This window comes from Simochromis diagramma, unplaced genomic scaffold (assembly GCF_900408965.1).
Source record: "Simochromis diagramma unplaced genomic scaffold, fSimDia1.1 OVJJ01000603.1, whole genome shotgun sequence".
NCBI classification, from domain to species: Eukaryota; Metazoa; Chordata; class Actinopteri; order Cichliformes; family Cichlidae; genus Simochromis; species Simochromis diagramma.
In genome coordinates this window covers 1,050,241-1,065,640 of record NW_024387414.1, presented here as the reverse complement: position 1 = coordinate 1,065,640, position 15,400 = coordinate 1,050,241, and the positions used below count along the sequence as shown (strand labels likewise).

General features: G+C 51.6%; 1 protein-coding gene across 1 annotated transcript; it reads left to right on the top strand.

Moving 5' to 3' along the window:
* Positions 1 to 125: 125 nt before the first annotated feature.
* On the top strand, positions 126 to 14,398 carry LOC120721384 (AP-2 complex subunit alpha-2). The gene is made up of 22 exons (XM_040011669.1): positions 126 to 325; positions 2,253 to 2,321; positions 2,920 to 3,062; positions 4,036 to 4,229; positions 5,155 to 5,284; positions 5,408 to 5,509; positions 5,591 to 5,699; positions 5,795 to 5,945; positions 6,585 to 6,753; positions 6,914 to 7,051; positions 7,135 to 7,317; positions 7,869 to 7,966; positions 8,227 to 8,458; positions 8,554 to 8,718; positions 9,093 to 9,229; positions 9,968 to 10,050; positions 10,189 to 10,278; positions 10,898 to 11,021; positions 11,372 to 11,488; positions 11,729 to 11,798; positions 12,293 to 12,427; positions 12,561 to 14,398. The coding sequence occupies exons 1-22, from the start codon at positions 259 to 261 to the stop codon at positions 12,636 to 12,638; spliced, it is 2,784 nt and encodes a 927-aa protein (XP_039867603.1). The 5' UTR covers positions 126 to 258; the 3' UTR covers positions 12,639 to 14,398.
* Positions 14,399 to 15,400: the final 1,002 nt, after the last annotated feature.

Sequence of the window (15,400 nt, the reverse complement as noted above, 5' to 3'; positions counted from 1 at the left end):
TCTGCGCCGCTGAAAGGTGAGGACTGGGCCGGGTGCGTTCACTCAGTTGAGTGGGTAAAGCGAACATGTTTGGGACGCGGCCCGCCTTAGGAGGCTGGAACAGGGCGTTTCCGCGCTGAAGGGGACGCGGCCCGTCTGGTTCCTGTCTCGGTCATATGTCGGGGCTCCTGGTGCTCGCAGCGGCGGTTCCACAGACAGAGTTCAGAGTTCGAGCAGCGGGTTGTCCGGGTCAGCTGAAGCCCCCCAGCAGCGGAGAGGATGCCGGCGGTGTCTAAAGGGGACGGGATGCGCGGACTGGCCGTGTTCATCTCCGACATCAGGAACTGTGAGTTTGTCTCCTTCACCCCGCAGCTAGGCACGGCTAGCCTCTGTGCCGCGGGGACCTCAGGGAACACGCCCGGGTGGGGGACTTCGAGCCCGGGGTCAGTTTCCCGCCCCTGCCGCCCTCGTTCTGGACACATTTACCCCGTTAAAGTGGGATAAACTCCCGCCCAGCGCTCAAGCCTCCCCGGCTAATCATCGCTAGCTGCTAGCTGCTAACGTCACCGTGTCAAAGGGCGTGGGCCGCCGTGGGGAGATAACCAAACCGTCACTTTTTAACTGCGTGAGCTGCTTTATCAGGCCAACATGAGCGGCTCAGTGCCGCCTTAGCAGGTCGTAAAAGTCGGTGTGTAAAGTCTCCGGTCCACCGCCTCAGTTGGCGTTAGCTGGAATTAACGTTAATCGCAAAAAGTAACGCAAAACTGTAATCTGAGTACTCGCGAAAGAGCGAGAGGAGGCGGTGCTGCTCTCCAGGGGGTTTAGAGAAAACCAGCAGCGGGTTAAATAAAAGCTTGAAATGAGAGTGTGTCCGTGTTAGTGGGCAGGTGCACAGGAAAGGTGAGACGGAGGCAGGTAGACAGTGCCCGTGTTTCTGTTTGCTGGTCGTGGGAACGAGTTACAGCTACAGTAACTGAACCAGCTGCTGTGTGACGGTACGGCTCTGCGGTACCTGCATGATGACCAGTCCAGTGGCTTTTGGCCTCTTTCAGCATCCTTACACTCTGTGACGTGAGTCTGCGCTGCCTCTGTGACAACTCTGACCCCTGACCTTGACCCTGAAACACTAAAGTCAGGTGACTTTCACCCACGTGGTGCCTTACAGCCTTTTCCTCTGGTCCCCTGTGAGATTTTGATAGGAAGTATCTTTTATATTGTGTTTGTGTTATTGTTGGGTCCTTACCTACAGTATGAAATCCGTTTACAGTATAAACCCAGAGATGGCTGTTGTGAGGTGGTGCTGTATAAATAAAGCCGCTGTTGTAGGTGACGGGGTTGCAGAACTGCACGTTAGTGTTCTGGGTGAGAAAACAGGAACGCGGCTCAGAGCTTCCTGTTGCTGCCCCGACACAAACCGTCCTGACTGATTTTATTCTGCAGCGTCCGGCTGCTGCTGCTCTGCTGGTTTTGTTCATGCTGGCGTTTCAGGGTGACTTATTCTGAATCCACCACAGCAGCTTACTGTGATTCACAGTTCAAAATAAGCCTTCTGTATTTGATAGTGCAGCTGATTCAGGCCCTCTGTGTTCGCACAGGCTGTCAGTGAGTGCTCCCACATCCACTCTGCTCCCTTCACCTCTTATTATCCGGTCAATGTGAGATGTTGGTGAACGCTCATCAGGTTATAAATCACGTTCTTCACAAGAAAGCACATGAAAAATGTTCCTACTGTCACAATCAGAGACTGTACATCAAGATGGATTTAGCTGAAAGGTAAATCTGACACAGAAGTGTCTTAAACCATCCAGCAGGGGGCGACTCCTGCGGTTGCAGAGAGAAGTCTGATTGGATGGAAGTCTGTGAGAAAAAGAGGCTCCGGCTCAGCTGATCTGAGCTCAGTAAACACTGTGATGATGGTTTATGGTCTCAGCCGCTGGTTTCGGGGCTTACTGAACAAAGCGTGATGTTCGATTTGGAGGTTTTGGTCACAACAGAGCGAGAAAGGAGCAGGAAGCAGGGAGGATTAGCTCTGGGTGATCCTGCTGCGTCATCAGGTCTACGCTTCAAAAACAGGCGGCCTGAGGTTCCTGCTTCTGGAGATAATAAACTAAAGATATGTCACTGCTTCATCAGGAAGCTCTTATGTTGTAGTGTGCGATTAAACCCGGACGCCACGTTCCTCAGCGGGGGCGGGTCCTTTACAAAAGGCAGGATGTTGTATTCATGAGTGATCGCAGCTCTGTGCATGCTGAGTAACGCTGATCTGTCTGCAGGTAAAAGTAAAGAGGCCGAGATAAAGAGGATAAACAAGGAGCTGGCAAACATCCGCTCCAAATTTAAAGGTAGGTGATGGAGAAACGAGCTCGCCGAGTCACCTGACCTGCTTCCTGTCCCGACTGCTTTGTGTTGCCCTGTGAAACCTCACTGACTCTCTCTGGTTGCTGCTGTTTCTCCTGTTGCCACCTGTTCCTCGCTGCCTATAATTAGTCTGCTGCAGAGAGGAGGCGATATGCGGGCAGGGAGTGTCCACATAGCGCCTCCTCTCCACCCTCTCCACCCGGTATTCAGGCCTTTCCACTGTGTCCACATGTCTCTGCAACTGTGCTCCTTATCCATGAAGTACTGAGGCTGGCGTAAAACAATCTTCCTTCAGTTTTATTTGATGATGACGTTTCCAAACACTGAATAAAAGCCCAGTCATGCAAAAATAAAGATTGTGTGTGTTTGATGTTGCACTGCTGCAGATCCTGAACCTCCCACTCTCACTGGGTTTGGATTATTTGACTAGATTTGAATCAGACAAAGTCCACCTGCTTTTCCTTCCGAGCCTCAGCTGTTTGGAATAAAATGCTGCTGTTTATCACATAGACATTAAAGTGTGTGTGTGTGCGTGCGCGTGTGCGTGCGTGTGCGTGTGCGTGCGTGTGTGTGTGTGTGCAGGAGACAAGGCGTTGGATGGCTACAGTAAAAAGAAGTATGTCTGCAAGCTGCTCTTCATCTTCCTTCTGGGCCACGACATCGACTTCGGGCACATGGAGGCCGTCAACCTCCTGAGCTCCAACAAGTACACGGAGAAGCAGATCGTGAGTGTCGGAGCCGCTCGGCCGCCATGTTTCAGGGTTATCATGTGCGAGAGCGTCAGGACCGCCCCCTCACGCCGCTCTGTGGTCTCTGTTTCTGGGTTGATAAACACATTTGTTCCAAATGTTTTTATTGCAGTGCCGCTCGTTTCCCTTTCGCGGCGTCCTGGTGTTTTTTTTTTTTTTTTTTTTAACCTCTAATGAAGCAGGCAGTAATAACTGTGTAATAACAACTTTACCAACAGTGTTCTGGATGAGAGCGACGTGAATCGGCTCAAATCATTTCAGCTCCGAGAGACTAGATTTTATTTCCAGCTTTCCACCTGTCCCGTCTCTAAAAGCCCACACTCGCTGTGGTCGTATCTCTGGGTCAGACAGAGCTAGCTGCCTTTGACTTGAGCTCTCTGAGCGTCTCTGAGGGTCTCTGCTGAGATTCAGAGCTGTTGGCGGGCATCCTTCCTGCTGAGTCGCTGGAGGCGGAGCTGCAGGCGCCATAGGCTATAAACTCACTGTGTAGGACCTCACCAGACTCCACTTAAAGTGTGTGTGACAGAAGAAACTACAAGAACCCCCTGACGTGGGGTAGCTGTCGTTAATCAGCTTCTGATCAGTTTTATTTCATTGATCAGTTTTTTGTTTCCTTAAAGGAAACGAGTGAGCGTGTGGAGGCGGATCATTGTCACAGCACGGCGTCCTCCAAAGCCTCAACGACTGTTCAGTTACACGAGTAATCCAGTAAAAATACTTTAAGCTCGAGACTAACATGAGTTTGATAAATGATGATGATCGTCAGGGCAGCCGATTCGAGAGTCGCTGGGATCAGCTGATGTTTTGGTAACAGAGGCCACGCCTCCAGCTGCTCCGTGTGGGTGGTGCTGACGCTCCGGCTCTGCTGTGTGTGTGTTTGTGGATTTCCAGAGTCGGAGAGAGAAAGAATATCCCGTCACGTGACCTTTGCCGTGTCTCCTCCTTTCAGGGTTACCTCTTCATCTCAGTGCTGGTCAACTCCAACAGCGACCTGATCCGCCTCATCAACAACGCCATCAAAAACGACCTCGCCAGCCGCAACCCCACCTTCATGAACCTGGCCCTGCACTGCATCGCCAACGTGGGCAGCAGAGAGATGGCGGAGGCGTTCGCCTCGGAGATTCCCAGAGTCTTAGTGGCCGGGTTCGTTCTTAAACACGTTTTAGCTCCGAGCGGCTCAAAGTCCTTTAATATCAGTTTGTTTGTGTTGGTCATGAATCTGGTTCAGGGTCAGCTGTGGGCGCTCGTGACAAATACGACGTCAATTATGTAGATTGTTGCAGCAGCGGTTTGTACGGCACCAAATCCAACCTGACATTATCTGAGATGGACTGCTGTGGCCTGAAGCGCGGCGCCGTCACTCATTACACATTAATAAAGCCGACCTCATTACACAGTGACGATCCACAGGCCAGTGTGTGGGTAACAGGCCGTGAAACAGATGAGCAGGCGGATGAATAACCACACACGCACATCTCCATCCTTCCAGTCATTACAGACAGCTGTCTCCTCACTCGCAGCTGGAGTCAGCACTCGACCTCCGTCCAGTAAAACGAGCGGCTGTTACGGGCCGTCGGCACTTTGGTAAACGTTTCCGGAAACGACCCTTAAAAGCGACGTTATAGATGAGGATTCGTGTTCAGACTGAAACACACATGCTGATGTTCTGTTTGGGCCTCAGCCCACAGTCGACACTTAATCAGGGAACTAGTTCTTGGAGGAGGGATACTCTGACAGGGAAGTGGGGCCAGTGTGATGCAACAGAAATCAGTTAAAAATCAAAGAACAGCAAAAAAATTGCAAACGTCCTTCTGGGCCAGACTGGAAGCGACGGATCAGATTTTTACTGGGAACAAGCTCGCGAGTGAACGATAAGAAAACGGCGATCGTGGTGCATCAGCTTAATGAAATGACAGAGCTGGTGTGAACAGTCTGAGCAGACTGTAGGTCTAAGCCTGTGTAATCTGATGTAGACTGATTACCAATGGGTAATGTGGGCGTGTCCTCGGCTGCTCGCTGCTGGTTTTCTTCCTGTTTGGTGAACTCGTGTCGCCGTTGCTTCTCTCAGGGACACGATGGACAGCGTGAAGCAGAGCGCAGCTCTGTGTCTGTTACGGCTCAACAGGACGTCGCCCGACCTCGTGCCCATGGGCGAATGGACCGCACGGGTCGTCCATCTGCTGAACGATCAGCACCTGGTGAGACTCCGCCTCCTCGTGGCGAGCTAAATACTTATATTTATCGTGAGAACGAGCTGATCGATGTGATGCCGTAGTTTAAACCCCGCCCTGAAACGCTGACTCTGCCTTCCTTTATTTCAGGGCGTGGTGACAGCAGCCACCAGCCTCATCACCACTCTGGCCCAGAAGAATCCGGATGACTTTAAGACCTCCGTGTCACTGGCGGTGGCCCGGCTCAGCAGGGTGGGTGTCCGTGTGACCCTCCGCGTCGCTCGGCTCAATCATAAACCAGCGGGGACGTTAATCTCTTTCCTGTTTGTTTAGATCGTGACGTCGGCGTCCATCGACCTGCAGGACTACACGTACTACTTTGTGGCTGCCCCGTGGCTGTCCGTCAAACTGCTGCGCCTGCTGCAGTGCTACCCTCCTCCAGGTACGGCACACACGCGTTAGTCCACCACGAATAAGTAAAGGTTTGAGAGGCGTAACCGTGGCGACGGGGCTTGAAGCGTCTGGTTTTCTTTGCAGAGGACGCCGCGCTGAGAAGTCGTCTCACCGAGTGTTTAGAGACCATCCTCAATAAAGCCCAGGAACCTCCGAAGTCCAAGAAGGTCCAACACTCCAACGCCAAGAACGCCGTTCTGTTTGAAGCCATCGCCCTCATCATCCACCATGACAGGCAGGTCATACACGAGGCGGGCTTTGTTTATCCCCAAGTGTGGGGGAGAAAACAAAACATCTGTCAGTTTGCTTTTGCATGTGGGCGGGGCCAGTGCCTAGCACAGCTGTCATTGGGTGAGAGGCGGGAACACCTGGGCTGGCCGCCAGTCTGTCGCAGGGAGGGCGCAGAGGCAGACCCATCACCTGTGATAGAGACGAAATATAACAGGAATCAGGTTTGTGTGTAAAATGCAAGGCATTGCCATGGAAACCAGAACAAAGAGCTCAGTAAGTACAAATTTAACTCAAAATTAAAGATAAGTAATAAGTTAAAAGTACTAATTTAAGTTTGAGCTCAGTAAGTTACACTGAAATATTTAACATTTTAAAATAGTTCAAATTTAAATGTACAAAGTAAAAATATGCAAAAAGCTCAACGTGATGAAATCAGATTAAACACAAACAAACAGCACAAACATGAGATGATGTCAGAGGGCTGAGCGAGCAGCTGCTGTGCAGATGTGCTGCAGTGTAGAGAGGGGTTCCTGGGCCCGGCCCACGTTCCTGACACGCGTAGCTCCGGTCGTCCTCGGACGTCACGCTCATCGTGTTCGGGTGTCGTATCGGAGCCTCACGCTTGTCCCCCGTTGTCTCCCAGCGAGCCCACCCTGTTGGTACGAGCCTGTAACCAGCTGGGCCAGTTCCTCCAGCACAGAGAAACCAACCTCCGTTACCTGGCGTTGGAGAGCATGTGCACGCTGGCCAGCTCCGAATTTTCCCACGAGGCCGTGAAGACGCACATGGAGACTGTGATCAACGCTCTGAAGGTGAGTCTCGCTCAGCTGGACGTCAGTCGTCCGTTCCTCCTCAACTTGGACAAAACTCAAAGGTTCGGTTCAATCTTTGAACACTAAAAACTAGTCTTGCCAATAAGTCTGACCTTTACTTTGAAATTCACACTTGCTTCCTGGTGTGTGTCCCGTGCAGACGGAGAGAGATGTGAGTGTTCGCCAGCGCGCCGTGGATCTGCTCTACGCCATGTGCGACCGCAGCAACGCCAAGCAGATCGTGGCAGAGATGCTGAGCTACCTGGAGACCGCCGACTACTCCATCAGAGAGGAGATAGTGGGTCGTGATGTCAGCACGTTTCGCCGTTCGCTTTAAGTGGCGTGAGCGCTCGTCTTCAGCCTCTGGCTTCTCTTCCTCAGGTGCTCAAAGTGGCCATCCTGGCGGAGAAGTACGCCGTGGACTACACCTGGTACGTGGACACCATCCTGAACCTGATCCGCATCGCTGGGGACTACGTCAGCGAGGAGGTCTGGTACCGCGTCATCCAGATCGTCATAAACCGAGACGACGTCCAAGGTTACGCCGCCAAGACCGTGTTTGAGGTGAGCCTCGCTGCTGTCCCTGAACGCTACAGAGCTCACCGCTGTTTTAAGACTTCTGCGGTGAATCTTTGTCGAGCCGGCGCCGCTGCCAGCTTCATGCTCACGCGCGGTGTATTTGGCATGTGGTCGCACGGGGACCGACCCGGCCAATCACAGTAGCTGCAGGCTGCACTGCTGCGACGTGTAGTTATATTTGCAGGGAGCAGCGTGTCGGGGTACGGCGCAGATTTAACTCGCGCTTCTTTTCCCAGCAGACACGTTCAGAGTGGCTTCAGTCTGTGATCATGTGATCAGGTGTTATTCTGTCCGGACGTTTGGGTTTCTTTAAAGGCTCCAAACGGCTGTGCGACACACAAGTTTAACTGGCTCGATCGTTGAACACTGAGGTCCTCACGGAGGAAACGAGTGGGCTTAAAGCTCTTTGATTGGTCGGTTGGATGAAGGAATCCTTCATGAACGCAGCTGTGATCCTGAATGTGTCTCCGGCCCGTGTGACTGGTTCGTTTGTGTCTTCTACCGTCTCATGAAGTCACTTCCTCTCTGACCTGCAGGCGCTGCAAGCCCCCGCCTGCCACGAGAACCTGGTGAAGGTGGGCGGGTACATCCTGGGGGAGTTCGGTAACCTGATTGCTGGTGACTCGCGCTCCAGGTACAAACCACACCCACAGCTGATCATCACAGTCCAGGGGATGTTTGTCTGGTCTCGTTGTTATTTGAGATTTTTATTAGAAAGAATAATAAATAGTTTCTGAGCTCTTCTCTCATTCTGGCCGATTTTGTGACAGAACAGGAAAAATGTGCCGGCAGACTTTAGGAAACGTGTCATTTGTCAGTAAAGCTGACGCGTCGCTGCTGAAGCTGACGGGACCGCTCGCAGGTTTCACCGCGACTCTGTCTCCTCTTCCTCAGCCCTCTGGTCCAGTTCAATCTCCTTCACTCCAAGTTCCACCTGTGCTCTGTGCCGACTCGGGCGCTGCTGCTGTCGGCGTACATCAAGTTCATCAACTTGTTTCCAGAAGTGAAAGCCACCATCCAGGACGTCCTGCGCTCCGACAGCCAGCTGCGCAACGCAGACGTGGAGCTTCAGCAGAGAGCCGTCGAGTACCTGAGGCTCAGCTGCATCGCCAGCACCGACATCCTGGTGCGTTAACCCCCGCAGCTATAAGACCCGCCGACGTGGCGACATCTGCCGTGAACTAGCACTGATGCTAACTGACTTCCTGTTTCTCTGCACAGGCCACCGTCCTGGAGGAAATGCCGCCGTTCCCGGAGAGGGAGTCCTCCATTCTGGCCAAGCTGAAGAAGAAGAAAGGACCCGGAAAACTGCCAGACATGGACGATAGTCGCCGCAGCGTGAACGGCAGCACGGAGCACAGCGAGAACACCGACACCACGAACAAGGTAACCACAGATGCAGAGCTGTGATTGGCTGCTGTGAAATCTGCCCATACCTGTTTAAAAGCCTGCAGCAGGTCGCTATTGCAGTCTGCGTGCGCAGGCTGCCTTTAGCAGCTCGTCCTTCATCTTCAAACTCTGTCCATCTTCTTCTTCGCTGTTGGATGACCTTCTCCCTCCTGACAGGCCCCGCCCCTCCTCCTCTGATAGGAACATGGTGCTGTCAGCCTGACTTGGTAAACAGTAGCTGCACTGATGAGCGCGCTGCTCGATCAGCTGTGAATCGATTCATTGGTGAAAGCAGAGATTCAATCCTGGCAGGAGGGTGTAGTTCACACCTCCACCTGTTCTCACTTTGTTTGCTGGTATCTGTCTTCCAGAGCTCCACCCACTCCTTTACGGATGTCATGAATCTAAACTCCGCCCCCTCATCAGGAGCCAATCTGCTCATCGACGTGTTTTCCGAGAGCTCCGCCCCCCCTGCAGCCACAGACGTATCGGAGGAGAACTTCCCCAGGTGAGGTTCAGCTGCAGTGACCTGCACTGATGTCTCTGTGGGCCGGCGTTGTCTCAGCGATGCTGCAGCGCGTTCAGGTTTGCAGCGTTGGTTCATGCACAGCTGTCTGAAGGCTGACCACTGCTGCAGCTTTGTAAACAGCCATGAACTTTGACCTTTCTCATGCTAACTGAGGCCTGTAGAGATCGAGACTGAGCTCTTGGGTTTACCGTGTGACCTCAGGGTGACCGTGTGTCGATGGAGGTGCTCACGCCGCTCTCACAGCGCTGCAGAGTCGTCCACGAGGATGCCCGTGTAACGTGACATAAAAGTGTCGTGTTGTGTGAAGCGGGCAGGTTGCACGTGACCTCGGCTGTGTGTGTGAAGCCGTGTCACGCCTGCTGTTTGCACACCTTGAACCAGACGGTGTGAAACTGTCAACATACAAACTGCCGCAGGTTTCTTTGCAGTGCCGTGCATCCCGCTGCTGCAGAGAGCGGGATGCACGGCCTGACAGGAGGTTAGCCTCTGACATCACCGAATGCCGCGTTTACCTCTGTACGCCGTCGTTCCTCGTTGTTAGTGATGCGAGTCATTCCAGTGGCCGCTCTGAGATCTGCACAAGATGAAGTAAATGAACAGATCGCTAAACCTGTGGGCGTGGCCGAGCTTTACCGCCGTGCTCGGCCTCACGATGATGTCTCTTCTTCACACAGACGTTTCCTTTGTGTAACTGTCGTCACGTTTTCCTTCTTCCAGGTTTGTTTGTAAGAACAACGGCGTGATCTACGAGAACCAGCTGTTACAGATCGGGCTGAAGTCTGAGTACCGGCAGAACCTCGGTGAGCAGCCGCTCGTTAAATCGAGGTTTAAAAAGCACAACCTCCTCCTGCCAGACTCAGGCTAAAATCCCGTTATCTTTGTTTTTTCTGTGAAGCTTTGTTATTATTGCTGCCTGACTTTGACGGTCACCCTCGCAGGTCGCATGTACGTGTTCTACGGAAACAAGACGTCCACCCAGTTCCTCAGCTTCTCCTCCTCAGTGAGCAGCAGCGACGCGCTCAAGTCTCATATCCTTTCATGACAAACCTCGTAATTCTGCTTCAGCACAGCGAACCGGAGCACGAGGAGCTCCCACTTCAGCTCTGCACGACTCAGAAAACCACTCAGGGGCCGAGGCGGCGCTGGAGAGGGTTGGGAAACTTTAACATCATGACCCCGGTGGCGAGTACAGCCGAGCAGAGGCAACGAGACCCTCTTTAAATATTTATGTTCTGTTTTCTCCAGAAATGCATCAGATTCTTTAGCATCTGTGTCTGTGGGCGTGGTGTCCTGTGACGACCGCGCCCCCCTGAAACAAGTTCAGAAAAACAAACGTCGGCCTCCAAAGTGCAGGAAAACCCAATCAGAGCAGATTTAAAATGCTGTGACATCAGAATATCTCCAGAGCGATCAAAGACGTCCCGGTGGGTGAAACTGACTGTGAGATACCCGCTGAACTTCCTGTTCCATCAGCTGTGGAAGCTGATGCATGTTTACTACCAGTCCTCTGTTTGTACTGTGTGTCTGTGCACTCAGTAGTCGGAGAATAACCCCGTGAGTATCAGGAAGGCTCACTCAGAGGAGTTTGTGTCTCTGATGATGTGGAGCTCTGTGACCTTCAGTAGAGTCCTTAACGGTCGCGTCCACAGCTGAACGTCCACTCGAAGGCGGTCGACCCCGTGATAGAGGGCGGAGCTCAGATGCAGCAGATCCTGAACATCGAGTGTGTGTCAGACTTCAGCGACGCGCCGGTGCTCAACATCCAGTTCAGGTGTGTGTGTGTGTGTGTGTGTGTGTGTGTGTGTGTGTGTGTGTGCGTGCACAGGTATTAACATCTTCATGGGGACCAAAACTTGGTGGTTTACTATCCTCGTGGGGACAAACGGCCCTTGTGGGGACCAAAATCCAGGTCCCAGGAGTTTGAAGGCATTTTTGAGACTCAAAGTGTGGTTTTAGTGTCAGGGTCACAGTTCGGTTCTGCTCAGGGTCAGGCATTCATTTTTGATGGGTAGGGTGGGGGCTAGGGAAAGCATTATGTCAATGAGATGTCCCCACAAGGATATAAATACACACGTGTGTGTTTGTGTGCTCACTTCTGACTGCGTGTGTGCTCGCCTTCAGGTATGGTGGGGCCCTGCAGAACATCGCTGTGAAGCTCCCCGTGATGCTCAACAAGTTCTTCCAGCCCACAGAGATGATGTCGCAGGACTTCTTCCAGCGCTGGAAGCAGCTCGGAGCGTAAGCGCAGCTTTCACTGATCAATACGCCGATCGATCGCTGCTGTGACTGAAAACACTTCAGCCTCTGAATTCGAGCGCTGACACCAAACATTTGTTCTGTTTTACGTCTGATCGATCTGAGAGAGCTCGAGTGTGTTTCTGTGAGGAGCTTTCAGGATTGGATAACGGGTCGGGGTTCAAACGGCTCACGTAGTAATCGAGGACTCGTTTCCTGAAGTTTCCTTCTGTTTGTCCGCAGTCCTCAGCAGGAGGTCCAGAAAATCTTCAAAGCCAAACACCCGATGGACACCGAGGTCGCCAAGGCCAAGGTAAAAAAACACAAATCACTTTGGCTGTAAACAAGTTTCTGTTCAGTTTTATTTCCGCAGCTAGAATCACAGCAGCCGCCCCCTCAGGCTGCTGCATGTCGTCAGGTGCAGTAAGATAACGAGCTGTTTGTGCTCAGGTGTCTGAAGTCTACTGACACCTAGTGGTCAGATGTTACACGCTGGAGTTTTGATGAGGATAAGCTCCTCCTCTGACCCTCGGTTCAGGTGTGAGCCACCTGAGTCGTGCAGATGAGCCACAGAGTTACACAGTATTATAGCAGTAATCAGATTACAGCATACGCTCTTCAGCCTGTGGAGATCAGACAAACGTGATCAGGAATTTGCTGCACAAACATCGAAGTTGAGGTCGGCACACAGGTAGCAGAGTGAGGCTGCGGCGTGGCGACCGCGAGACTCGCGGGCGTGCAGAGCCGCTGACCGAAGCGTCCACGTTTATTCCCACGGTGTGAAAATGAAAATGTATTTTTCTCCAGATTTTAGGTTTCGGCGTCGCTCTGCTGGACGGCGTCGATCCCAATCCTGCGAACTTTGTCGGAGCGGGAGTCGTTCACACGAAGACCACTCAGGTGGGCTGCCTGCTCAGACTGGAGCCCAACATGCAGGCTCAGGTACACACACACACACACACACACACACACACACACACACACACACACACACACACACACACACACACACACACACACTCTCTCTCTGTGTGCAACCCTCACCTGTGTGTAACTCTGAGTGCTTCCTGTGCAGATGTACCGCCTCACGCTCCGGACCAGCAGGGACTCGGTGTCTCAGAGACTCTGCGAGCTGCTCTCAGAGCAGTTTTAGACTCGCCGCCTCTCACACCTCAGCTCCTGTACAGTGTAAAGTCTTTTTTATTTTTCTTGCTTTACATCTGAATGAATCCAAATGTATTTTTGCACACAGCTTTACTAATCACACTGCTTTAATCGTCCCTCACTGTGAGCGCCTCGCTGCACGTCCTGACTCTGCCGCCTTTCCCTTTAGAGAACAATCCCACCAATCGCACGCCTTCAAACCAGAATCGCTCGATCAGAGGTCGGCGTCGTTTACCTCGGGAGGAAAAGCCGCAGCTTTTCTGTCTTTGGTGTAACAACGACTTCAGATGCTTGGGCCGGTTCTGCTTTTGCACATAAATTTTATGCGATAATTCAGCAAAGACAAAAAGTCCTCGTAGAACACTAGCTAGGATCTTCTTATTGTGCTGGAGGTCATGAGGTCATGGAGCGCGTCTGTTCTTCTTGTGCACCTCTGAACCGGTTGGCTCGCTTTCAGACACCAAACGGGAATGCTGCTCCTCCAGCCACGGAGCCAAGCTTCCCGTTTGGAGCGGGACTTCCAGGGAGCGATCTAGGAATCTGCAGCAGGTGCAGAGGTGAACAAGGAGACGGCTTTGTAGGTTTGAAGGGGACGCGGCCCAAAAGTCATTATGAGTTAAAGGTGGCCTTTGACCTCGCCTCGTTCTTACCTCCAGACGGTCGAGTCTGTGAACGTTTGTTACTGAGAACATAAAGGCCTTACAAAGAGCCTCAATCACTGCCTCACACACTACGTTTGCCTTAAAGCACCGCTGCACTCTTCACATTTCTGTCGCTGTTTGCTGAATCTCCTGCGTTTGTGCGACGTGTCCTCATCCTGATCTGCGACGGCACACGTGACGAGTACAGAGCGAGCGTCCACGCGTGGGCTTCAGCCTCACAGACGTCGATGTGACAGAAAAAAACGCTGTTTCCGGTGTTTACGCGTCACGCGGCGCCGTTTCGGCTTCAGGTTAACGAAAAAGTCTCCATCGTTTTAAAGGAGACCGTCAGACGCCTCACCTGCAGTGCCTTCAAGGTGAACTCTGTTCAGCCTCTTTTACACCTGTGCCCTCATCGGCTGCTGACCCCGCAGCTCGCCCCCTGCTGTCGGCACACAGTGAGCCAGGTACTCTGATTACTGAAGCTCAGCTTTGTCTCTGCTGACGCATCAGCCTTTGTGCTAAACATTAGAGATGTTGGAGGAACGTCCTGTACGCGGCAGGAAGCAGCTTGTTGAGCCAGCAGGTGAAGCCTGGCCTCTCCTGGCTGCAGTTTGGCACACGTGAGTTTGAGCTTTCAGGAGGCGATGAAACGATGTCTGAGCGTTGGTCGGCCCAGCAGGAAGCTCTCAGCGTTCTTCCTCGTTACTGCCCATAGAGAAGTGTTCAATGCCACGCGCTCAGTCGTCACGGCTTCACCTCAGAGCGAGGAAACTTTAAGGTCTGACCTCACGCTGTGGCTTCCAGCTCTCGCCGTCGTAGCTGGACGTCCTCTCAGTTTCTGTCCTGAAGCTAATCTGTAGACGAAGTTTTGCGACCCGTTGAAGCTCCGTGTGGCGGCTCAGGCCGAAGCAGCCGCTCGTCGCGTTTCCTGAACTTTACGTCTTTAAAATCCGTCGTCGCTCCTGACGGACGCTCGCGCTCGGTCACGTGTGCCTCGCTGAAGGATCGCACGCCATCGAAGCAGAAGAAACGGCTGCTGATGTCACTGTGATGTCATTTCAACATCCAAATGTGTTTTTACAAATAAACATATTTTACAAACTAATAACCTGAAAGCTGCTGTTTTTATTCAAAAAGGAAAAAAAGCCTCCTGGTAACTCGATCTCGCTTCACTTTGAATAAAAATAATAAAATGTTTTCAAACCTTCAAAATTGTTTTTAGAAATGAAGCTGAAACTTCGCAGCACTCATATAATTTCCTCAGATTTGTACATGAATATCTGATTTTTTTTTTTTCTTACCATGAAAATGAATTTTCTTTCTTAAATTCTACACTAATAAAAAAACTTCACATAACAACAGACGAATAGTGAATGATGTGTAGAGTTTCTCAATAATGTGAAAATAAAGGATGTTTTATACATTTTTGTTAGTTTTTCTTAAACCACAACATGGATTTACACAATGATTTATATGAAACCTGCCGTGCAATACATGGTTTACGGCTTCAAACTAACTTCTGTTGACAGCAAATACATTTTTCTCCACGACAGGATCGTCATCCTCCTTCCTCCTTTGAGTTAAACATAATGCTGTTAGGTTATACACTTATAACACAGTTTTCATAAGGTGCCTGCATACCAACAGTATTAGATTTAGTCTGGATGACAGAGACAAATCACAACAGTCGCCTCAAGGTGCTTCATACTGTAAGGTCGACCCTACAATAATACATACAGAGAAAACCCAACAATCATATGACCCCCTATGAGCAAGCACTTTGGCGACAGTGGGAAGGAAAAACTCCCTTTTAACAGGAAGAAACCTCCGGCAGAACCAGGCTCAGGGAGGGGCGGGGCCATCTGCTGTGATTGGTTGGGGTGAGAGAAGGAAGACAGGATGAAGACATGCTGTGGAAGAGAGACAGAGGTTAATAACAGGTATGATTCAATGCAGAGAGGTCTGTTAACACATAGTGAAGAAGAAACACCCAGTGCATCATGGGAATCCCCCGGCAGCCTACACCTAAAGGAGGATTCGGGGTCACCTGATCCAGCCCTAACTATACTTTAACGTCTTCCAGTGTTTCTTCAGTGTTGACCGGTCC

Bases quoted from the DNA above. Each gene is read 5' to 3' on its own strand.
- LOC120721384 (XM_040011669.1), top strand. From the start codon at position 259: ATGCCGGCGGTGTCTAAAGGGGACGGGATGCGCGGACTGGCCGTGTTC. The intron at 2,322-2,919 runs GTAGGTGATGGA...GTGTGTGTGCAG, and splicing joins CATCCGCTCCAAATTTAAAG to GAGACAAGGCGTTGGATGGC. The intron at 6,754-6,913 runs GTGAGTCTCGCT...TGTCCCGTGCAG, and splicing joins CTGTGATCAACGCTCTGAAG to ACGGAGAGAGATGTGAGTGT.